Below are 23,963 nucleotides of genomic sequence, written 5' to 3'. Positions count from 1 at the left end.
ATTTCAACCCAGTACTTGCAACAACCACCCAATACACCCATGTATTTCCTTACTTTAGTTTTTATTCTGTTACTGTTGATTTGCACATGTTCTAATGTTAAATTCTTTTTTTCTGAGGAAATATACACTTACTACCCAGATAAAAAGTTTTAATCATCATCTTTGACTAAGACTTTTGCACAGTTCTCTATAAAAATATCCCTTATTTTTAAGCAACAGAGCAAATCATGATTCATATGAACTGGTTCAAGTCCTCCTGACTGTTTCATATCACTTTGTGACTGATGTTAGATTTGGACAAGATAAACAGTCATTCGGTCTAGCTGGCTTTGATATTTGAATTTCCAGTACTGCATGAAAATTACGCCATCAGTTTATTTCAGTTTAACCTTCTTGAAAATGTAGGCATGCCTAAATACTTTCATTGGGTGCTCTATCCACCAGAAGCCAGAAAGTTCTTGCGTTATTATCCATTAATCCATCCGTCCTTTGCCACTTTTCCAAGTCTAGGTAGTTGGGGCAGCAGTCTGAGTGGAGATGCCCAGACCTCCCTCTCCCCAGCCAGCTCCTCCAGGGGATCCCCAGGTGCTTCTAGGCCAGCTGAGAGATACTATCTTTCTAGTGTCTCCTGGGTCTGCCCCAGAATCTCCTGTCGGTTGGACAGGTCTGGAGCACCTCCCCAGGGAGGTGTCCAGGAGACATCCCAGCATGATACTTGAACTACCTCAACTGGCTCCTTTCAATGCGGTAGAGAACCGGCTGTACTTTGAGTTACTCCCAAATGTCCAAGTTCTTCACCCTGTCTCTAAAGCTGAGCCCAGAACCCCTGTGAAGGAAGCTCGTTTCCAGCAGTTATATCCACAGTCTAATTCTTTCAGTCACTTCCCGAAGCTCGTGACCATAGGCAAGGGTAGGAATGCCTTCCGGCTCAGAAATGCTCACATAACTGATGCTTCACCAATCTGCCCGTTGATCTCCTGCTCCATTCTTATCAAGTACCCTAGTTAAATACAGTATTTAAAAGTGATTTGAAGCTAATTACTTCAAACCCAGACTTCAAACCCAGACTAAAACAACAGCCATTCCCATTAGAAGTCTGTTGTGTGCAGCTCAAGTCTCTGTGCCTGTGATCAGAAGGTCACTGGTTTGAATCCCAGCCCTGACAGAATAGTCACATGTCTCTGGGCCCTTAAACTAGGCTTCCCCCAGGTCCAGGGGTACTACATGCTGCCTGACCCTGTGCTGTGACCCCCAAGCTTGCTCTCACCTGTATGCCTCATGGTGAGCATGATAGGATGGGAGAAAGGAGAATTTCCCCATAGGGATTAATGAAGTATCACTATTCACCTTTTCTTTAACTGGAGACATTAATTGGCAGGAATATTGTTCAGCCATTCATCCATTACCACAACCACTTAATCCCAACTGGGATCACAGGGGGAGGGACTGCAGCATATCCTGGGAACAATGGGCACAGGCAGGAACCAACCCTGGGCAGTCACCAACACACCACAGGGCCAATTTAGAGTCACCAGTTAACCTATCCTACATACTTTTGGACTGTGGAAGGTAACCGGAGCCCCAGCAGAAACCCACATGAACCACATGAGATCTTGCGAGCTCCACACAGAAAGGTCCTACACCCAACCCACCCTGTTCAGCCATTCATTTTATTTCAAATACTTATTTAAAATTTAATTAACTTTTTTGGAGTGGTAAGTTTTGTTAATTTTTTTATGTTTTTATGTTGTTGCTACTTAACGGAGTATAATATGGTTGGCTGCATTTTTACCTCCAAAGCACTAGAGGGCGTGCGCAGTCTGTGCCGCTGTCCCGCGGGTGGCCGGTCACCCTCTCTGCGCGCTACTCTGTTCCGGCTCCGTGCCGGCTCACGTTTCTGCAGGATGGCAGCCGAATGAAACGCGCGTACCCTGTTAAGGGAGCCGGGGGGGAGTATAAGATATCCCGCGTTGCCTGCGGTGGGTGTGTTTACCTGCCCATTCAGCACCTGCGCTGAATGAACGAGGACGCGCAAGGTCAGAAGCCGATTCACGCCGTGCTCCAGGTGGACCGGACCTGCAGCTTATAATAAAGTGAGCCAGTTCATCCTGCTGTCATATTATCAATAACAAAAAGCAGCGATTCGATCTGCACCTGTTTTTTTTTATATAAAATGCTTCCAAATCGTGTTAAAGCTGCTGTTGAGTACTAGTTTGCATTGCTGTTAATTAGTCAGGCTCTTAGCATACTTACAGCAGCTGCTTCATAAAGAAGTAAGAATCCTAGCTGGATAAACTTAGAAGAACATCTGAGAAGTGACTCCAGATTGTAGTCATCGAAAGAGTGACATGATTATATTACATTATATGGTTGTAAATAAGGAATATTTATGCAACAAGCAGATTATCGTATTAACTATCTTGTGCAATTCCTTTGTTATATTCTTGAAATTTGTGTTGGAATCTTGGAGGAGGAATAAAGATTCTTCATATTAGAGAGACCTTTGAAGTTTTGATTCTTACTCTATTAAGTGTAACTAAATATGTTAATGAATTATGTAAAATGAATTACAGAAGTTGTTAAAAGTGAAAGTTGTTGGTTTCAATGTATATTTAATAGATTTGTGGCAATCATAATTCTGAAACCTCTGTTGTTAATGGTTTGCCACATGCTGCACCTTAAGCTGAAAAGGATTGTTTAATGTATTTTTAGGATGAGGAGACTTCCTGTATTGATGCTGCTCCTCTGGGTGTGCGCCACCTTCTATGTTGGGATTTACCTGTTTGTGGGGGGCTTCATGCTGGTGCGACTGGAGGTGAACAGGAGCAGTTCCTGCAGTGACGTTCTGCCCCCAGGGGACGAGGCTGGAAGATTTTGCCGTGGGGAGCCGCGTTTCCGCAGGGCAGTGCTTCTGATAATCGATGCCCTGAAGGTCAACTTTGCCCAGTTTGACCCCACAAACATCATGCCCCTGCCCTTTGAGAACAAGCTGCCAGTGCTGCAGGAAGTGACAGCATCACGGCCAACCCAATCGAGGCTCTTTGCGTTCCGGGCGGACCCGCCCACCACTACCATGCAGCGAATCAAGGGCTTCACGACCGGCTCACTGCCCACCTTTATCGACGTGGGTAACAACTTTGCCTCTAATGCCATCCTAGAGGACAACCTTGTGCACCAGCTGGGAGAAGCTGGTAAGTCATTTAACGGGGCTTTGTAGTTCATTAGGTGGACTAAGGAAGTGTACATGTTAAGGTCTTTGTTTTAATCACAAAACCTTATTTGAGGACCAGAGGTTTGCTAGATGACATCGAGTACCACCCAAACCATCTAAATGACCTGTCAGGCAACCCAATGACCCCTGCCGTCACTGAGTACTGTGCGTTCTGTCTGAAGGAAAGCGTGTGGTCTTCATGGGTGATGACACCTGGGAGAGCCTCTTCCCCAAGAAGTTCCACCGTTCGCTGCCCTTCCCGTCGTTTAATGTGAAGGACCTCCACACCGTGGATGATGGCATCCTGAAACATCTCTACCCCACCTGTAGGTATCAGTATGTGGTAAGAGCCTCAGAGTCATATACTCAGAGTGTAAAGTATGTTCAGTAATGCTTAGAACTAATATAATTAATAAAATCTGCTAACAATGACTGCAGTAATGATACTTTTCTCGTAACAAAAATGCTGAACTCTTGAATCTATTTCATGCAAAGTATTGAGATGTTTCTGGTGATTATCATTTTGCTAGTATGATATACTCTAGTGGCCAAAATTGTGGAAATGCATAGCATTTTTGGCATTATCCTTTAAATATTACTGCAGGTCATCGTCGACTTGCGACCACACCGACTGACCGTAACGAACTGGTCATAAGTCGCCCCTTTATTTTATATGCAAAAAATTATTTTATGTATAGTATACTGTATAATAAAATTATATAATCTTTAAGTCGTATTGTTTGGTGTTTTTTAACCTCTTGATCACCATTTTATTTGTTCAGCGGCAGTTGGGGTGGATACTGCACTGGGCAACGCTCGCGCCGGGCAACGCTCGCGCTGGGCCAGAACGTGACACAGTTGTGGCCACATATTTGCGGTCTCAGAACGGTCGTAAAGCCAATCGGTTGTAAAGCCGATGAGTCATAGGTCGCATAGGGGGCGTAAGTTGATGAAAACCTCCACTCGATATTAGCAATAATTTTTATAAACAAGCAAAGAATGTTGACAAATATCATACACTGGGCGATTAAATATAAGTAACTGGAGCGACAATTGAATAAAGTTCCGCAATCTATAAAAATTGGAAGTGTTTCCACAGTTTTGGCCACTAGTCTACATCCAGGTTCTGCTGTCTCCTATTTACTCTTCAGTCAAGTTCAAACCTTTGGAAAAAGCTTCTCGCTGACTTGGGGCAGGAAGTGTTTACATAACAGAATATGGCCCTTAGTGGGTCATCTTGTTTTGGCTCAAAACAGGGAGCCTCATTTGTTGGTTTTCAGCAGACAGCGTTTAGTCACTCCTCTCTTCCGTTCTCTTCCGTTCCACTGGTATCACTCCTCTCTTCCGTTCCACTGGTATCCCGGGCCTGCAGTGCAGAGCAGCGACTGGGATGTGCTCATCGCCCATTTCCTGGGTGTGGACCACTGCGGACATCGATTCGGGCCCAACCACCCCGCCATGGCAGACAAGCTCACGCAGATGGACGGAGTCATAAGGTCACTGGGGGCTGCCGTGTCCGCGGCCATCGTCCTGCTGCTTAGTGTGCAGCCCCGTGCTCTAGCACATGAACCATATATGCACATGACATTTGATCATCTGCACCATGTGTTAGACCTGATCCAACTAGCATGTACAGGCAGTGACACTCGTGAAAACATTGCACGACTTTGGCTTGAAGAAGTACAGTATAGAAAATGTATGCTATACACGAAGACAAACGTTTGAGTAACTGACACTAAATAAGAACCATGTGCATTTGTTCCAGCTTACCTACAAATTCACAGACCGATCTCCTCCGTAACTGGGGGACTGTCTGTACTGGGACTGCACAGCTTCATAGCACAACAAACATGCTATGGACAGAAAGCCTATTAATTCAATACTTCTTTATTGTTATTTTATATATGTGTCATTCTTCATTCTGTTCTGTTGTTCTTTTGACAGATCTGTCATTAGGCTCATTGAAAATGACACTTTGCTAATTGTTATGGGTGACCATGGCATGACAGACACAGGGGACCACGGGGGCGAGAGCCTGAAGGAGACGGACGCCGCGCTCTTCCTCTACAGTCCCACCCCACTCTTCCCCCCCCCTGGGTCCCAGGTGAGCGGTGTAGCTCATCTCCAAAAGGATCTGTCGAAATCTGTGATGGTGTGTTGATGTGGTTGGCAGCTGAGTGATTGGTGCTTGTGGCTGGTTACTCTGGCAGGTAGAACCTGAGGTGGTTCCTCAGACTGACCTGGTTCCCACACTGGCCCTGCTCCTGGGCATTCCCATCCCGTACAGCAACATCGGACAGGTGCTGCTGCCCATCTTTCCGCAGGACACAGACCCAGCTGGGACACAGTCCCACCTCACCCAGGCAGAGGCGTTGTGGATCAACGCTAAACAAGTAAATCTCAGTCTGGATGCTCAATGATTAAGACTAGACCGGGGGTGAATCTCACTATGCGTACTTGACCGTACTTGTGTTCTCTTGTACCCGTTTTATGTTCTCTTCCATTGCTGAAGACCAGTACCAATACTAAGAACACAAGCACACGAGGATGGTAAAAATCCCCAGATGTTGGTCTTGTTCTGCCCCAAATATCAAGGATACATTTGTTGCATCCTTGCCGAACGAGACCAATCCCATGATTCATTGCACCCCAAGTTCATTCTTGGAAGGCAAGTTAGCAAGACCAGTCTTGCCAAGACTACAAGTATGGTCTTTATGTTCTTGGTATAGAGATTCACCCCTAGTTTTTTAAATTTAACTTTTTTAGATTTGTAAAATATTTTGGTCTCCAAATATGACGTTTTCCAAATGGTAATCTACATATGGATTTGTGCATAGCATTCACTTATTTTTAGATTTTGGAGAAATGGACTAAAAATTAATCAATTGTTGGATTTTCCCCAGGGGAAAGGCTTAAGATAATACCAAAAACATTTCCCTGCAGATTATGTCCACAAAACACAAATTATTATATGTTTAATTTTATACAACACCTGACCTGGACCTGCTGAATCACGATTAATAACTAAGGACTTTAATGTTAATTACTTTATAAAGCTGTTTACCTCTGTTATTCTTCTTTAATCAGTGTACACTGACCAATTTTTAACAATTTTCTTCTGAACACTGGCATAAGGTGATAAGCCGTAAAGTCGTTCGACTTCGTCATTATAGCAAGTGTACTGTGAAAGGTACATTTTTGTAACGGACCTTGCAAGAAGTGGTAATGTAATACGATAAAATGTTTCACATACTATGAAGTATGATAAGATTGTGCCACAGAGTTTGAACATTAGCTCAGGATGGCTGATGGCATAAGAGTGTAGGAATGGGACAGAACTCTTTGACTAGAGAACTGGCTGTTTAAAGTGCAGATTTGGTTTAGCGTAGTAACTTATTTAACGCTAATAAAAGCTACAGCTTTTCAGTTGCCTTTCATGTCCTGATCTCAAGGTGAACCGCTTCCTGGAGACCTACGCCCTCATGGCCAAAGACATCTCCCCAGAGAGCCTGTCCCGCCTGCGGGGGCGCTTTGCCGGGCTCGCTGCTGAGTACAGGGAGGTGCTGCGGGAGGGGGGCGCTCCCTCCCCGGCGCTGCTCGGCGGCCTGCAGGAGTACCTTGGCGCCGTGCGGGACGTCTGCCGGACCACCTGGGCACGCTTCCACCCGCTCAAGATGCTCAGCGGGCTGCTGGTGATGGCCACCGCCTGCCTGGTGACTCTCACCGCGTCAGAGCTGCCGAGACTGGCGGGGGCCGGGGAGGGCCCCTCGCTTGCGCCCCCTCTGGTCGTGGGGGTGTTGGCCGGTGGGGCAGCGGTCGCCGTACAGCTGATGTCTGTGGGATGGGCGGAGGCGGGCTGGTTCCTCGGCGCGGCCGCTTTCGCCTCCCAGTCTGTGTACCTCTGGAGGCTGCTCCGTGCCGGGAGGGGGGCCAAGGCTAGCCAAGCCCAGCGGTGGGGCTGGAGGGGTCTGCTCCTATCCCTCCCTTGCATCCCCCTGCTGGTCCTCTTCCTGCGTTGCGCCTCCCTGCTGTCGGACAGCTACGTCATAGCTGAGGGCCGCGTGGTCACTTTCCTGCTCCTCTCCCTGGGCCTCTATGTCCCGCTGCGGCTCAATTGGGACGGCCTCCTCTTCACGCCGAGCCCCGACCCTCAGAAGCCCCCGTGCCCCTTTCCGCCTGCGGCCTCCTGTTCCCCCTCGGCCGCTCGCAGGGAGAGCCTGGCGCTCCTCGCCTGCCTGGGGGTGCTGGCGGCCTCGGCGTACGCAGTGCCGTCGCTCGCCGCCTGCCGCGAGGAGCAGGGCGATTGCGAGCCGTCCCCCCTCCTGCTCCCCCTCTCGCGCGTGCAGGACGGCCGCGCCCGCAACCTGCGTTACGCCCTGTCGGTGGCGTCACTGGCTGCTTGGACCGGCCTCCTGCGCCTTTGGCTGCGCCGCTGTGGCAACCTGAACGGACCGGGCCCTGCGGTTCTGGTGGCCCGCTGGGTGTTCCCGCTGGCCGCGGTGTCCGTGGGCCTGCACTGGGCTGTGGACGCCACTCCTGAGGACACCTTCCGGGGCCTGGCCGACCTCATCGCCCTTTCCCTGACGGCTCTGCCCCGTGCCGCCTTTGGCCTCTTGGGGCTCGGTGCCGCGCTGCTCTGGTTGGACCCCCTAACGGTGTTTCTGAAGGCCCGCAGCCTAGCTGGCCCATCCCCGGCACCTCGGTACCGGGCCAGCACGGGGGTCAGCACCCAGGCCGAGCTGCGGCACCTCATCCCCCAGCTGTACCAGCACATGCGGCTCTCCCTGGAGGACGGCGCTCAGCCCAGGGCCCCCGGCGCGGACGGCCGACCCTCTGTGGAGGCCTACGGCCTGGGCACGGTATACTCCGCAGCTCTGCTCCTGCTGGCAGGCCTGCTGGGCCTGGGCCTCCTCCTCCTGCACCCTGAGGGGGTGTCTCTGGCCTTCGTGCTGCTACTGCTGGAGGCGGCTGCCCTGCTACAGCTACATGCCTCTTCCAGCAACTTGGTGGCCCTGCAGGGGGCGCTCATGGGTAAGTGACCACCTGAGTCAGAAGACAAAGTAATGGACACTTTCTCAAAATGTACATATTTGCCATATTTCAGCGTTAACTGGTTCCCTCGCTAATTATGTGTTTTTACATACGCATACTTTGTTTGACTCCCTTGCACAAAAAGTGTGCAAAAAAATTTAAAAGCATTTATATACTGTGTGTGTGTGTGTGTGTGTTTGTGTAAACACACACAGAGTATTGTGCAAAAGCGTAAAACCATCAGACAGTCAAAGAAATCAACGTTTAAAAGATCTTCATGTTTGTGTTTGATAGAACTTATGAAGTTCTATCAAATTGTTAGCTTAACCTCAGCATTTCAAAAGCTCTCCTAAAGTCAACATCCAGTACACTCATGCATACCCATCCAACACTCAACCACTACCCCACCTTGTATATCTCTCAATACCTCATTGATTAAGACTTTTCATAGTACTGTATAGACATGTAACGATTCACCCAAATCACGATTCGGTTCAATTCACAATATTGTGTTCAGGATTAAATTTTCTCATGATCCTTTTGTTAAGTAAAAAAATGTATACTTTTATTTAACTCTCCGACAATAATTGCTTACAAACATATGTAAAGGTTGGAGTAAGATATCGCTAGGGTGCTCATTCTCATATCTGCTGCGCAGTGATACGACTGGTTTGTGGAGTTCGGTAGAAGAAAATAGTTCCTACATTACACTACAAAGAGCCAGCTTAGCTTCAACATAGCCGGCTCTAATGCTGAGACGCTACTGAAGGGCCTGATTATCTGTATCAGGTTTGTTATATTAGGGCTGTACCTAAGCTCTGTAGGGTGGTAGATCTCCAGGAGCAGGAATGAGCAGCCCTACTCTGAACAGTGTAATATGGTTGGTTTAAGTGTCTTTCCCTTCCTTGCCTGCAGGGGGCTTCAGTGTGCCCTGGGTCCCAGTGATACTGTGGGATTTGGCCGCCACCCAGTTCTTCCATGGAACGGGGCACTTGCCTACCTTCCCGTCCATCCAGTGGGGGGCAGCATTTGTGGGCTTTCCCAAGGGACACTCAGGCACCCTGCTCCCTGGTGTGCTTGTCACTCTCAATACATTCTCCTCCCACATCCTGTTTGCAGGTACTGTCTTCATATATATCATAAACAATCAAAGAATGTTACAAATATACATCGGACGGTTAAATAAGTAACTGGAGCAGTCTCTAAAAATTGGAAATGTTTCCACAATTTTGGCCACTAGTGTATAAATAACAATAAGCACGGATGTTTTTTATATACACAAATACGGAAGAAACATTACTCTCTGTCCCTTTTAAATAAACAACGCTGATGTGAAATAATTGATGTTAGCAGTCTCACATATGAAATGTAGACATGATGAAAAACTAACTGAATGAATAATATGGTGAAAACTACAACATTACAAGGTTATTTTAGTTACTTGGTGTCTGTCAAACGGCAACTTTCCATATCCGACGTAAATATTTAAAATGTTTGGGAGTGGTTGCTTGGCTACGTGTCGTTACCTCAGCGATAGCAGTCAAAGGACAGCCCGTCTTATCTTTATGGCGGAATGTGGTTAAACTGGTGAGAATGTGTATCTTCATGCCTCTCCCCATCTCTTCCAGTGGGGTGTCCCCTCCTGCTCTTCTGGCCGCTGGTGTGTGAGGTGCGAGGGGGCCAGCGTGGGCGGGGCCACATCGCGGACGGAGACGAAGGAGATGAGACGGTCATGGAGATGAAGCTGAGGGAGCGCCCTGCTGATTTCTCGGCCGCTCTGCTGCAGCTGGCCATGCGGTTTCTCTTCGTCAAGGGGGCGCAGGTGAGCGGGTGGCCACATGGAGACACACCCAGAACTCGGACATCCAGTGCAGGGGCAGGCCGGTCTTATCTGCAAAGGGCCGGTGTGTATGCAGGTTTTTGGGATATCCTTCAAGTCAGCTGTTCAAACCCAGGTGTGAGGACCAATCAGCCAATCAGTCCTCTAATTAGTAATCTAATTAGGGAGTTGCACCGAAAACCCCTAAACACAATGGCCCTTTCTGGATAAGACTGCCGACCCCTGATCCAGTGCATGCAGTTGGGAGTCACCGCTCTGCCCTCCTCGTCCCCGCAGGTCTTGGCGTCAGCCCTGGCTGCAGCTATTCTCAGGAGACACCTCATGGTGTGGAAGGTCTTTGCACCCAAGTGAGTCTCTTACATCAGGGGTTTTATAGACCATATAATGCTCAAATGTCATAATAGTGGAGTGATTCTAGATGCACTGTAACAGACTGGATGAAAAATATTCAATTTTTGGAATTGTTTTAGCTTAAAAGTTACATTTCTAAAGATCATCATTGTAGAGAACTTGGGGGGCAGACTAAGACTCCAGAGACAGGCAGCAAAGAGCAGTTTAATAGCTGGTTACTTTTTTACGACCCATAATGTAGTCTTGGACTGAGTATTACAGTTTAACCTTGATTATCCTGCTTTGATAATTCATCTATATAAATGCATGTATGAGCTCAGTATAAACATTAATTTTAAGGTCTTCTATGCAAACTGACCTGTACACTTTCCCTGCAGGTTGATGTACGAGGCGTCTGGCTTTGTTGTAGCCAGCGTGTTCATCCTCCTCAGCTTCGCCTTGGTCATGCGAGTTGACGTCGCAGTGAATAGCTGGTTCAAGAGGCTGGTCCCTGAACAGCCCAGGTAGCTCCTCGCCCCACGATGCACTGCTTCCTGCGGCTTGGGGCCCGTCCCGTCAAACTCCGCACCGGCTGGCTTTAGAGAGCAGAGCTGGTGTGGCGGATTGCAGGAGGAGCGATCGCCCATAACAGAAAGTCCTGTTAAAAAACAATGTAACAGATTGGAAGGATTAACTTGGTGGTGGTAAAGATCTTAACCACAGCAGGGTCAGGTATGGACTTCCTTTGGTGGCCAAGTAGGGGTACCACCAGAAGAATCTTGGAACCCAGATGTGAGGACGCCACGCTCTCATCTTTGCACAGGTTCACAAGGGTCTCTCTGCCTCTACACCTTTAGGTTACGGCCGATGGTTTCATTACATGTGATTCTTCAACCAGGCCAACATGTACATGTAGAAAAATACCATTAAAACTAGGCAGCATCAAAAATTCTGCAACAAATAACTTCTGCTTAATCTCTAAACTAAGCAGTCTTCAGTTTTTTTTGTTTTTAAAGAGAGATTATGATCTGCTGTTTTTTCTTTAAGAACCCCGTAACATACTCTGCATGTGTGAGGGGCCTTGTGGTGTAACAACTAATTTTAGCAATAAACATACCAGGAGGTCACTAGTGTGTTAAAATTATTTATCTGGCTGCTTGATATTAGTGGCATATGATGCAAAAATTCCCTTTTCCCACATTTTCTTAAATATTTGATTAGAAATTTAATAATGACAAATTTCTATCTATTCAGAAATCAGAAAGTAACATTTTTATTTGTTGTGTGATGCAATAAGGCAAGGTTCCAAGGCAATTTGATTTTAATTGGCAAACATATTTTGTTTATGTTTTTATAGAAAAATGCATGGAAACTTTTACAGACCGCCATTTGCTGTATGGACTATAGTATCTAATGTGCAATAGAAATTCCTCTCTCATTTTGTACTGTAAACAGTTTGTAGCAAGGAGACAAGGCTGAATATGTCAATGATATCCAAATGTTCTGATTTTATATTTTATGTGTTTGGTTGAATAATTAATATTGCTGAGTATGTCTAATCTGAGTTGAAACCAATTAAATATTTTGTACCTTCTCTTGCTGCATAATGTATTAACTGAAACCATCTCAGGTCCGATGATATTACACAAATTAGTTACTTTTTTATTCGTCTAGTGATAGCCAAATCATGTCGCTAATGAACAGAAAAAGCCACAACTCATGTACACAAGCATAAATTGGACAAAATGTGTCAAATGGGTGAATTTTATTCCTGGATTGGATATATAAGTATTGTATGTTTTCGTTGCGTTTTCCTGGTTATTTGTAATATGGGTTTTCAGCCCGAGAACCCCAGAATGAAAACAGATGAGAGCCGGGGAACCGCTTGCACTAATGTCTGATTACGTCATAAATAAGCAGGACCCAGGGACCGGAAGTGGCGGGCGCTTGAATACTCTGCACGCGGCATTATGTAAATTTTCGATACATTTCTGCGATTTCCCAGCAACTCCTGTGTATGCTGCTATTTGGCGTATTTAATAAATAAACTCGCAACATCAGCAGTGACCGAACTTAAAATGACGTTTTTACGTACAATTAATATTTATGTAACAAATGGTGGATAATATCTTAATGTACTTAAGGTGAGTATGTGATAAATGAGACTGTTTGGCTGGCCTCTTCTTGGACTGTGAGCTCCGCATTTCCCCCTCGCAAAAAAGTAAACATGCTTTTGCAGAAAATAAAACTTGAGTTGAAACGTTTAACAGGAACCCTGCACTTCGCTTCGCAATTAAATTCGTTCGCGTCTGTTGTCCCATCATGCACTTTTTCTGCAAACGAGATGGTTTTATTTTCACTTTCCTTCGTGCATTTTCGCTTCTTTAACAATGGTAAGTTGCTCGTGAGATAAATGTAGTTTTATTGTTCGGTATTCGAAATATTCACGCTAAACAGACTGAAGCTTAAATTTGATTCTGGGAGCAATAATTTGTTGTCCATCGGCTTCTGTTATATTACTATATTATATCGAAAGAAGCGCTGCGTCGATCATATTTCGTTCTCTGTCTATCCATAACGTGGAAGAAATGCTCTTCCCTAGCTAAATACACGATGTTTATTTTTTTATAAATATGTAGTTTTAAGCGTAATTATTCGCTTATGTGTTTGAAGTTCGTGTGTGTGAATAAACTACAATGAATGCAAGGTCTGTTCTCAAGACCAATATTTCTAAGCTTAACCATTAAGGCTATTCCACAACCATAATTGTATTCACCTATTTTCATTCTTCCCGAAGGTGAAAATTTCTAAGGAGAGGAGAACGGTCTGGAAAATGTCGAGGATGTACGTTTTACTGAGCATTATTCTCCTACCTGTCCAAATGACTCTCTCTCATTCTGGTGAGGCTGAGAGTAAAGATAAGGCTACATTTCCTGTGGCGGCTGATGGGCAGCCTTTCCCGTGGCATAAAATGAGGCTCCCTGAAACAATCAGACCACTGCACTATGACCTTCGCATCCACCCCAACCTGACCTCACTCGACTTTACTGGGACCGTTGAGATCCAGCTGGAGGTTCTGCAGAACACAGACAGTATAATCCTTCACAGCAAAAACCTACAGATCTCCAAGGCGGTACTTCTGGAGTCAGACAAGCGTCACCCACTTAAGGTTCTGGAGTTGCCTGCCTTTGAGCAGGTGGCTCTTGTGACTGATGCCCTCAGCATAACCTCAGGACGGCGATACAGAGTTCGCATGGACTTTGCTGCTAACCTCTCAGACAGCTTTCACGGCTTTTACAAAAGCTCCTACCGGACACGGGACGGAGAAGTGAGGCAAGACTACTGCTTATCTTAATAATTTTATCATTTTTTCTGTTTTGTTGTCTGTAGCCTAGAATGACTGAATGAGGCAAAAAAAAAAAAACTTCTATTGACATTTAGGTTGCTGGGATTCTTTTAGTCCTGTCTAAGTTCCCTGTTCCCGCCACCAGGTCCATCGCAGCCACCCAGTTTGAGCCCACCCATGCCCGTGCTGCCTTCCCCTGTTTTGATGAACCGGCCTTCAAAGCCAATTTTTCCATTCGGATCGTTAGAGAAGCTAAACACATATCACTGTCCAATATGCCAAAGGTATAGAAGACACCTTTTGCTTTTTGTTACTAATCCAAACTACTGCCTTAGTATTTTCATGTCTGCAATTACTATTTCAGATGATTTAAGAAATACGTTTTCTGGCTGTATGTGTGATAAAGAGGTTACAAAGCCATAATTTAATTGTACTACCCTAATCAGAATATGGAGATCTTCAACAGGGCGTATAACTTTAATGTCACTGGGTTTTCTTGTCTGTCCAGCTGAAGACTGTAGAGTTGCCAGGAGGACTCCTGGAAGACCACTTTGATGTCAGCGTGAAGATGAGTACTTACTTGGTGGCCTTCATTGTTTCAGACTTCCTGTCTATCAGTGGCACGAGTCAACATGGAGTCAAGGTACTCAAAGTACTCAAAGTACTCAGCTAGTGTCTAGCAGTTAATTTGCTTATATGTCATGCAGTAATTATGTACATCCAAGTCATATTTTATTAATGCTGGGTTAGTATTTATGAACTTCATGGACCCTGCCTCCAGATATCAGTGTATGCTGTTCCAGACAAGATCAACCAGACGGAATATGCTTTGAATGCTGCAATTAAGCTTCTGGACTTCTATGATGATTATTTTGGCATTCCATATCCACTTCCCAAACAAGGTCAGCATGAAACATCAGATTTATTATTTGGCGACAATTTTGGTATGAACAATACACTTATGTTGCAGATAGTAACATGACAAAAATCAATTTTCATACATGGAATTAACAAAATTACAAAGTTACAGGGTGAAATGTTTAAAGTACACATTTCTCTGAGTTATCATGTAGCTTCTGCATCTTTTCATGAAAGATAATTCTGGGTGTACCCTTTAGACCTGGCTGCTATCCCTGACTTCCAGTCAGGAGCCATGGAGAATTGGGGCTTGACCACCTACCGCGAGTCTGGGCTTCTCTTTGACCCACAAAAGTCATCTGCCTCAGAAAAGCTAGGAATAACCATGGTCATCGCCCATGAACTGGCACACCAGGTGCTTCATCTTTTGTGTTCTTCAAACAGCCTGTTTTTTTTTTATATGCTTTAGTGAGTTTACTGCATTTACTGCACAGCTTTCTCATTGTCTCTCTCAAGTCAAAATTATGGTAATTAGCAGCAATTAGCAATATTGTATTAACAATGGGGAAAAACTGTTGTTTTTTTTCTGTCTCTCTGTATTAGTGGTTTGGCAATCTGGTGACCATGCACTGGTGGAATGATCTTTGGCTAAATGAGGGCTTTGCCAAATTCATGGAGTTTGTGTCCGTCAACATTACCAACCCCGAGTTGCAAGTGGTGAGGTTAACTTTACCCAATGTCTGAAACTCATCTCTGAAATTCATCTGAGAAGCATGCTTTTATTGTTGAAAAAATTGCAGCAGTTTGAGTTCTGTGATAAAAAATATACTGAATAGATTATGTAAAATATCACCTAGGAATAAGTGTTACAGTTACCACAAAAATCGAGATACAGCACTACAATTATGTGGAAGATGCTTTTGTCCAAAGTTACATACACGTGAGGCAAATAGAAGATAAGAGAAACACATAAGAAACATACACGCTGTTGAGGAGTTGACTAGGCATAAGTGCAGCAAAGATGAGCTTCCAGTGAATGTACAGTTACAAGTGTACTACTTAACACTATTATTATGACAACAGAATGAAACTTTATATGCCATCAAACTGCTAAAAATATTGTACTTGTCACAGTAAACAATCAGTGGCCTCTATAGACGGGTCAACTACTGTTGAATTAACAGAGAATGTGGCCTGGCTTATGAGGAAGAACTAGTTCCAAAAAAGGTGCTACTTTGATTGTGTGTAAATTTGTAAAATCCACCGAGGACCATTCTGCTGTAAATTACAGATTTGCAGAGATGCAGTTCGTACAAGTGGCAACACAACCAGTTTGTTACCTCAACTTACCTGTTATTGTTGGTTTATACTTGCGGTTAACTGAGTTCAGAAGTGCACAGTTTTAGACCAAAGTGATAAATGTTCATTGTTTTTGTAAGGGTAGAATTGCTGGTTAAGTGGTGAAATGGTCAATACATTGCAATTTGTTTGGCTGGCAAGTGAATAAAAATCACGATCTATATCTTGGATTGTGATTCTAACCAAAAATATCATGATGTGACATTTTGGCCATATCGCCCACCCTAAATGGACATATTTATTGCTCTAGGAGGATTATTTCCTGAGTAAATGTTTTGAGGCCATGGAGGTAGATGCACTGAGCTCCTCTCACCCTGTTTCCACACCTGTGGAGGACCCAACTGAAATTCAGGAGATGTTTGATGACGTTTCGTACGATAAGGTATGGTCCTTCCGGGATTTAATTTGCTCTCTTAGCCTGTATTACATCATAAGATATATGTGCTTATCCAGGCATATCAGAAACAATCGAACTACAGTGAATGGTGTGTAGTTATTTGGCAAGTTGTGTAACGCTAGCTTCTAATATTAATGAATCATCAAGACAAAAACACAATATTTAAGTTTGTAGTGAAACCATTCACTGATGCTTTAATCTTTTCTTTCAGGGAGCTTGTATTTTAAACATGCTGAGAGATTTTCTCACACCAGAAGCCTTTAAAATCGGTATTGTTCGATACCTCCGACGCTACAGCTACCAGAATACAGTCAACGCACACCTGTGGGAAAGCCTTACCAATGTAAGTCACATGGCACCCTCCTTGATCACCTATTTAATGGTTGCATGTGCCTTGGGATCCTCTTGCTGTGAGCGTGTGTGTTGACATAGTAGTTGTCTGTGTTTATTTCTGTTCTAGTTCTGCTCCTCGGATGAAGCCGATGAAGAAAGACTCACTGGTGGTGAATTCTGTTCTGGGAAGAGAGGTGACACTGGAGCCTCAGTAAGTCTCCTTGTTGTGCATTTCCATGATTCTTTAGGCTACGTTCACATTACCAGGTTGTGACTCAAATCTGATTTTTGCCTTGATGTAACACAGATGTGATGTCGTCAGTGCTGTGCGGACACAGAACTCTGATCTTTTCGAACCAGATCTGAATCACTTTCGTACGTAGTCCTAGATCGGAGATGTATCTGATTGATTCATGGCCATGCAGCGTGAATGAGTAGGTCAGGCTGGAATGCAGATGTTTTTTGCTGATACGCGTGTCGTTACCGGCCAGCACCAGCAGCACAAACAACAGTGGAGGAGAGCTACAGCTGTGACTACAGTCAGTGGAAGGATGAGGAAGATGGCAATTTACTAGATACTGGGGGAGAGTAATCAGTTCCAGCCAAATTGGAAAGAACCTGCCGAAATTGAGTAGTGTTTGAAACATTTGCCAAAGTAATGACAAAGCGGGTCCATTTTGTTGGTTTTAATATGATGTTTTTTGTTAAGGACAGATGCATTCACATTACAGTTAGATACAGGGTACTTGTAATTATAAATGTGAACTGTTAGGCAAATCCAATCTGAGCAAAAAATGGTACCATTTTACTTAATGCTGTCATCTATAATGCATTATAGATAGCTTCATAATACATTATAATGGTCTATATAAGAATTAAGGATGCTTTGTACTGCATTATATAGTGCATTACAGACGAGAGATTCGTAAAGCATTCATAATGCATAATAAACAGTTATAATGTTATGCCTTTTTTATAAATATTTATAGTCATGTTTATAATGCTGTAAGAATGCCTTTATAGGTTCTTAGAAACATGACTTTCATAGAAAGTGTTACCAAAATTAGAAGTGAGGCTTGAAATTTGAACGTACTGTGAATGTGAACAGTGAGGCGTGTAATGTGAACGTAGCCTTGGAGATGTAATGTAATCCCGCATTCAATAATATAAAGCACCATGAAGAGAGTAATGTTAAATGCTACCTGCTAATCAGTAGGAAATGCACTTCGTTGACAGAAATGGTACATGGAGGATGATCTGAACGTGCGTGAAATGATGGACACCTGGACCCTGCAGGAAGGCTTCCCAGTGGTGACTGTAGAGGTCAGAGGTCGAGAGGTCAGATTAAGTCAGGAGAGATACCTTAAAAGTAAAGAGCCCTCGCAGACCTCAGGGTTAGTGATTTTATATATCTTTGTAGTAGTTTCTGTGATGAATAGAGGCCGTATCTAATGCTGGCTATGTGTCTCTAACTATACTGTGCAGGTTCCTTTGGCAGATACCGCTGACCTATGTCACCAGCACCTCCAGCACTGTTCATCGATTCCTGCTGAAAACTAAAACAGGTTGATAATTCATTCATGGCTCTATGTTTTTGATGTTGTATATTGTGTAATGAGTAACAGAATACTGAAAGGTCTTTGGTACATTTTAAACGGTTTAAAATGTTAATACATAGGTGTGTAAGGTGCCTTGGTATTTAAGGGAGTTTATGGGTGCAACTTCCCTTTCCTTGAATCATTTCTTGGTATTGACTAATGAAGGGGAGCATTAAGGGTATGGAAGCTATGGTGTTAGCTGTAGTGATTATTCTGACCTGTCATTCTCTACCTGGGATAATCCACATGGTCGATTAAACTAATCTGACATTTTATTAATCCATCCATTGAAGAATTCCAGTTTCTGTACCTGTCAGATACTTGCAAGAACCCATCTCTCCTTATGTCTCAGATACTCGCACTCACTAAAGCAGCCGCTCGCTTTCATGTTCCTTCTGCAGATGCGCTCTACCTGCCAGAGGAAGTTGAATGGATCAAGTTTAACGTGGACATGAGTGGGTATTATATCGTTCACTATGAATCCAATGGCTGGGATGCGCTGATCTCACTGCTGAAGCACAACCACACAGCACTCAGCAGCAACGACAGGGCCAGCCTGATCAACAACATCTTCCAGCTAGTCAGGTAAGACACAAGGAGCTGTCATGCCTGAGATATCAAGCTTTATAGAATATGTATCGCAACGAGTACATATGCAGGCAGTCCCCAGGTTACGAACGAAATCTGATCCCTGTGTCTGTCTTTAAGTTGACTTTGTAGGTAAATAACAATTCGGTACATAATAATTATACATTAATGATCAAAGTAGCTACTTACGGTACTTTACTGTACGTCAAGCTAATGAACCGCTGAAGCCGCGCAATGTTTTCAGGAGCGTCACAAAATAGTGCGTGCTTTGTTATTACAAACCATTGTATTCAACCTGAATCATTAATATAATAGGCTTTATGGCAGTCTGATCATAAGTATGAGTTGTCCGTAAGTCAGACTGTCTTAACCCGGGGACTAATCTTGTGTTTTAGTATTGGAAAGGTAGCCCTTGACAAAGCATTGGATCTGAGCCTCTACTTGAGTAAGGAGACTGAGATCATGCCGGTGACGCAGGGCCTTGGTGAGCTGGTGCCCCTCTACAAGCTCATGGAGAAGAGGGACATGGAGGACCTGGAGAACCAGATGAAGGTCTCCATTCCAGAAAGACTACCTTCCACTGTTGATAATAGCAGGAGTTCTGTGAAATGTTAAATCTCAGTATAGCTGCTGATAGTACTTCCACAGTTGTGAAAATTAGTCTTCACCTAGGAGTAAATTCTACTGGTTTATTGAAGGAGAAGGAGATGAGATCATGAGATGTTGACTCTCGTGAAGATTTTGAAACTTTTTCCTTAGAGTTGAGTTGTGGTGCTTGCTATAATTTTATACCATCGCATTTCAAATGGCATTAGCTGGTGGTCACGCTGATGCTGTGTTGGCTTATGTCCGTGTGCAGGGCTACATTGTGCGTCTGTTCCGGGATCTGATCGACAAGCAGTCTTGGAGCGACGAGGGCTCAGTGTCCCAGCGGATGCTGCGCAGCTACCTGCTGCTCTTTGCCTGCGTTCGCGGGCACCCGCCTTGCATACGCACTGCTACGCAGCTGTTCAGCAAGTGGAGGGAGTCCAATGGCACCCTCAGGTCAGCTCTCCTTCCTCGCCAGTCGTACTGTATTGGGTAGAGCTTAAACAAATGGGCCGTAAATTGGCCTTTCAAATCTGGCGGGAAGCTTGGCGAGGACCTTAAACGTTTGTGATATTGAGAGTGGAAGCTAATAAAGTGGCACAAAGCATGCTGGGTAAAGGCACTGTTGTATTAATGTGAAGGATGTTTATCCAAGAGGATGCAGCTGTTTTGCATGCAAATTACGGGACATTTCTTATTTTGTTTGGCCTTTGAAGCATAGGAGTTGTGTATGATCTACCTTTATAAATGGGTACGATGTTCATTTAATTAGATATAACCAAATGTATAATACATATATATTTATAATATGTGTGTGTGTGTGTGTGTGTGGTCTCCCTCTAAAGAAGAGTTTCAAGCCTTATGATTGTGCCTCTTCTCCCCCAAACTCTTTTCCCCATCACAGTTTGCCCAGTGATGTCAGCTTGGCAGTGTATGCCGTGGGGGCACGTACCGATGAGGGCTGGGACTTCCTGTTCGAGAAGTACCGACAGTCTCTCTTCCCCTCTGTCAAAAGCCAGATCAAGACAGCCCTGTCCATCAGCCCGCTGCCACATAAGCTGCAGTGGTGAGTCATGCTTTCTTGTTCAGCTCAGACATCAGTGGCCTTTTGTGTTACTTTGTAGCAGGTTTGTCTCTTCATCTCTTTTGATCTTCTTTCTGGAGCCATAAACTGTGTCAGTAGGGCATTAGGCTTCCATGAGCTTCCAGACCAGCTTTGATATATTTTGTTGGGGGTGTACAATGCCATTCTTTCATCATTTGTCAAAGCAATATAATTTTCTGTAAGTTTAATCGGATTGATATCTAGTGATCGGAACAGCCATAGCATGCGGTGTACGTTTTGCATATGGTATTATGCTTCTGAAATCATTTAATGCGTAATCCTGACCTATGTTTCTATCGTATATAATTCTGCTCCTGTCAGGGTACAAATGCTGATGAAAATTATTATAGAGTGACTTTGTATTTATTTATCTTGCCTGCTAAAGATGAGTGGACCTAAACCCTTCTAGAAAAATGCTTGTGTACATGAATGGCATGATAGTCATAGATAAAATGGGAAACGGGCAACTAATGTTTTGTGTATTTTCTTTTATCATTTGGTAGTACTGTGTTACAGCTCTACTTTTTGTCTCATGTGAACACAGGATTATGGGACAGGGTCTGGCCGGGGATGTCCTGAAGACACAGGATCTTCCCGGCCTTTTGGTTTCTGTCAGCAAAAACCCAAAAGGCTACAAGCATGCCTGGGATTTCTTGAGGACCAACTGGGAAATACTGGTGAAAAAGTGGGTGCATTACTGAATTACACATCTCCCGCTTCCTCAGTTTTCCTTTGCTTACTGTTTTCCTTCAAATTTTTCAACATTAACCTTGAATCAGCTTCTGTCCTGCTGATGCTGGACCTCCGGTGAGATTGGTGATAGTGTCCAGTAACATGCTTGACCTTTAACCTTTCTCAGGTTTGAACTTGGCTCTCCTACTGTTGCATTCATGGTGACAGGTGTCACCAACCAATACTCCACCAGGGAAATGCTGGAAGAGGTAACTATCCAATCATGTTATTAAGCCATGTTGTGCAAATGCCAAACTAGAATAAGCAACAGGATAAATAAGAGTATAATTACTCCTATATACAGACAACAGCCAGAGACAACCAGCGTTATTACAGATAGTATTTGATGACGGAAAATATTTGCCTACCTACAAAGGGTCCTGGCTGTAGGAAAGCAGCAGTAGAGGAGTTAGGGCATGGGGAAGGGATAAGGGCAGAATAAGAGATTTGTAGGAAGTAGGGTTCGGGCTATTCCGGAATGCATTCATCAATTCCAATCCAAATCAGGAAATGGAACTGGAGTTGGGATCAGAAAAAAAAACTATGGGGAAGAGAATTGGAAATGAATTTGAATTTCAGGGAGATTTAAATTCCAACTCCAGTTCTATTTCCTGATTTGGATTGGAACTGATGAATGCATTGCGGAATGGCCCCAGCCCTGTTAGGAAGGCACACCATTGGTAAAATAAGACAAAGTAAAGCCCAGCACTGTGGCTAATGTGTGTCCCTGGGCAGCACAGGGTGAAGTACGTACTCAAAATAATGCCAAGGGCTTCCAGGCTATGGTTGGATCTGACTTGGGCAATACCCACCCAACCAGTCAGACACCCTCAGCAGGCCGCACATACTCTCATGCACCACCCCACCACGGCATGGCCTGATGAAATTAAAGTGCTGGTTCCTCCGCACTCCATCGGGTGGCTTGAGCACTAGCCCAGGCTGAGGTGAAGGGTCACCACAAGAGGGCCGTACCTCAGTTCTTGCCTGCCAGGTTTTCAGTCTGACACAATGCTCTGAGTCTGCTGGCATTGCTCTGTCCTGGGACATGGACTGGCCAGGAGGCCTGCTGCATGCTCTGCTGACACACACACACACACACACACACGAGTATAAGGGTAGCACTGGCCAGCTCAGTGTCATCAGCCCTTTCTTTCGGGGTAGATTGCTTTCGTTAGCTGGCGCAGCCAGACACCCCCTCTGGCAGACACCCCCTCTGGCAGACACCCCCTCGCTGCTCTCCTGAGGGACTGGAAATGGGCCCTAAGCAACTCGCTGCAGGTAGTTAGGGCCCATTTGCCATCTATGTAGTTATGCCATCACAAGGATGCATTGTCACTGTTTTGACGTGAATTCACTGGATACATTATATATAATTCTGCTCAAAATATTAACCTGTCCTACATATACCAGTAAAATTGATATAAGACATGGATCATTGAAACATTCAAGCTCTAGGAATACTCAAAACAACAAACTAAGTTGGGGAAAAGTAAGAAACCTACCGTCATCCTAATTCAATAAAATTATTTAGAATTTTATTTAAAATTAAAGAACAACCAGAAATGACCAAATAAGGGCATTTTAGTAATTTTTAGGGCAGTAAAGCTCGATGGACTATCCGTAATGGCAAAGAGCCAGCGGGTGTGACCGCAGGTTGGCCTGTCTGCTAATCATTGCAGGTGCGAGGCTTCTTTGGCCTGCTGCAGAAAGAGCGCGGGGCTGGGCTACGCTGCATCCAGCAGACTTTGGAGAGCATTGAGGAGAACATCCGCTGGATGGACAAGAACCTGCCTCTGCTCAGAGCCTGGCTGGACAGGAACATTTCGCAGGACAGGGGGCTGTAAATGCAAAGCAGGGTGAATAGCTGCCCATTTCAAGAGGGTCGGAAAACCCCTAGAAGGGATAACAGCTTGTTAAAGGTAGAAGGGCCTACTGGACGTGGCCATTTTGGATCATTCTTCAGTTTTTGCTTGATGGAAGTTTATTCTCTGGATGAAGAAAAGCACTTTTAGCCGAAGAAAATTTTTTGCAAAGATCTGACTGTTCTGAAGAACTGTAAAAGCTGTAAAATTTATTGAATATATTGTTCAATAGCTAGGAGGTCCTCCTCCTGAATTTTATTTTAATATTAGACAAAATTCCTGAAAAAGGTGTAAATGTTCTGTGGTACACATTAAAAACAAAAGCCTTTTTTAAAATTCTGCCTGTCTTGTTTTTGTTTTCAGATTTTGCCTGCAATGGTTCCCATCAGTAATGCGGTTGATTAGCTAACCAATTCAAATTTTTTGGTAGATTCTTATCTTTCTCTTGAAAGGTCGACATTTCAGAAGTGAAACTTAAAAAAAAAAAAAAACATTTCCATTAACTAATATTAATCACGAGGTAAACCCATATGTTTTAGCACTAATATGCGATTAAGATGAGGGCTAGCTCTACCGTTTCTGGGGCCCTAGGCAAACCCCCCCCCCCCCCCCAATCAAGAAAACTGATCATTTCACTTCTACCACAATGAAGCTAATTCAGCGGCTTTCTGCAATTGGGTCTTGCTAGGCAAGATAAAGAGAGTTCCTCTTTACTTAAGCCATTTGATTAGATAATGAAGAGAGTAATCGGCACTATTTCCCCAGTAGAAGCTATGAACCATATG

The 23,963-nt window shown here is 44.4% G+C and overlaps 2 protein-coding genes across 5 annotated transcripts; both read left to right on the top strand.

Moving 5' to 3' along the window:
• Positions 1 to 1,851: 1,851 nt before the first annotated feature.
• pigo (phosphatidylinositol glycan anchor biosynthesis, class O) lies at positions 1,852 to 12,006 on the top strand. Of its 2 annotated transcripts, none has more exons than XM_072714141.1 (11): positions 1,852 to 2,036; positions 2,713 to 3,191; positions 3,394 to 3,537; positions 4,584 to 4,707; positions 5,156 to 5,315; positions 5,422 to 5,604; positions 6,664 to 8,242; positions 9,158 to 9,361; positions 9,871 to 10,064; positions 10,359 to 10,429; positions 10,811 to 12,006. In XM_072714141.1, exons 2-11 carry the CDS (start codon positions 2,714 to 2,716, stop codon positions 10,938 to 10,940), a joined length of 3,267 nt encoding a protein of 1,088 aa, XP_072570242.1. In that variant the 5' UTR covers positions 1,852 to 2,036; position 2,713; the 3' UTR covers positions 10,941 to 12,006. The 2 variants fall into 2 exon arrangements, with proteins under 2 accessions (XP_072570242.1, XP_023694684.2); XM_023838916.2 differs by having other exon boundaries at positions 1,852 to 2,093.
• Positions 12,007 to 12,333: 327 nt separating this feature from the next.
• LOC111857774 (endoplasmic reticulum aminopeptidase 1-like) lies at positions 12,334 to 23,514 on the top strand. Of its 3 annotated transcripts, none has more exons than XM_023838918.2 (19): positions 12,334 to 12,556; positions 13,210 to 13,745; positions 13,904 to 14,042; positions 14,267 to 14,401; positions 14,540 to 14,660; positions 14,877 to 15,031; positions 15,220 to 15,333; positions 16,226 to 16,357; positions 16,584 to 16,715; positions 16,833 to 16,916; positions 17,942 to 18,099; positions 18,191 to 18,270; positions 18,705 to 18,888; positions 19,287 to 19,443; positions 19,751 to 19,935; positions 20,384 to 20,545; positions 21,129 to 21,269; positions 21,444 to 21,525; positions 22,996 to 23,514. In XM_023838918.2, the coding sequence occupies exons 2-19, from the start codon at positions 13,246 to 13,248 to the stop codon at positions 23,158 to 23,160; spliced, it is 2,826 nt and encodes a 941-aa protein (XP_023694686.2). In that variant the 5' UTR covers positions 12,334 to 12,556; positions 13,210 to 13,245; the 3' UTR covers positions 23,161 to 23,514. The 3 variants fall into 3 exon arrangements, with proteins under 3 accessions (XP_023694686.2, XP_023694685.2, XP_023694688.2); XM_023838917.2 differs by lacking the exon at positions 12,334 to 12,556 and adding an exon at positions 12,573 to 12,805; XM_023838920.2 differs by lacking the exon at positions 12,334 to 12,556 and adding an exon at positions 12,977 to 13,119.
• The last annotated feature ends 449 nt before the right edge of the window (positions 23,515 to 23,963 follow it).

Source organism: Paramormyrops kingsleyae, chromosome 7 (genome assembly GCF_048594095.1).
Source record: "Paramormyrops kingsleyae isolate MSU_618 chromosome 7, PKINGS_0.4, whole genome shotgun sequence".
In the NCBI taxonomy this organism is placed as follows: Eukaryota; Metazoa; Chordata; class Actinopteri; order Osteoglossiformes; family Mormyridae; genus Paramormyrops; species Paramormyrops kingsleyae.
The sequence above is the reverse complement of the archived record's forward strand: the minus strand, read 5'-3'. Positions and strand labels throughout refer to the sequence as shown.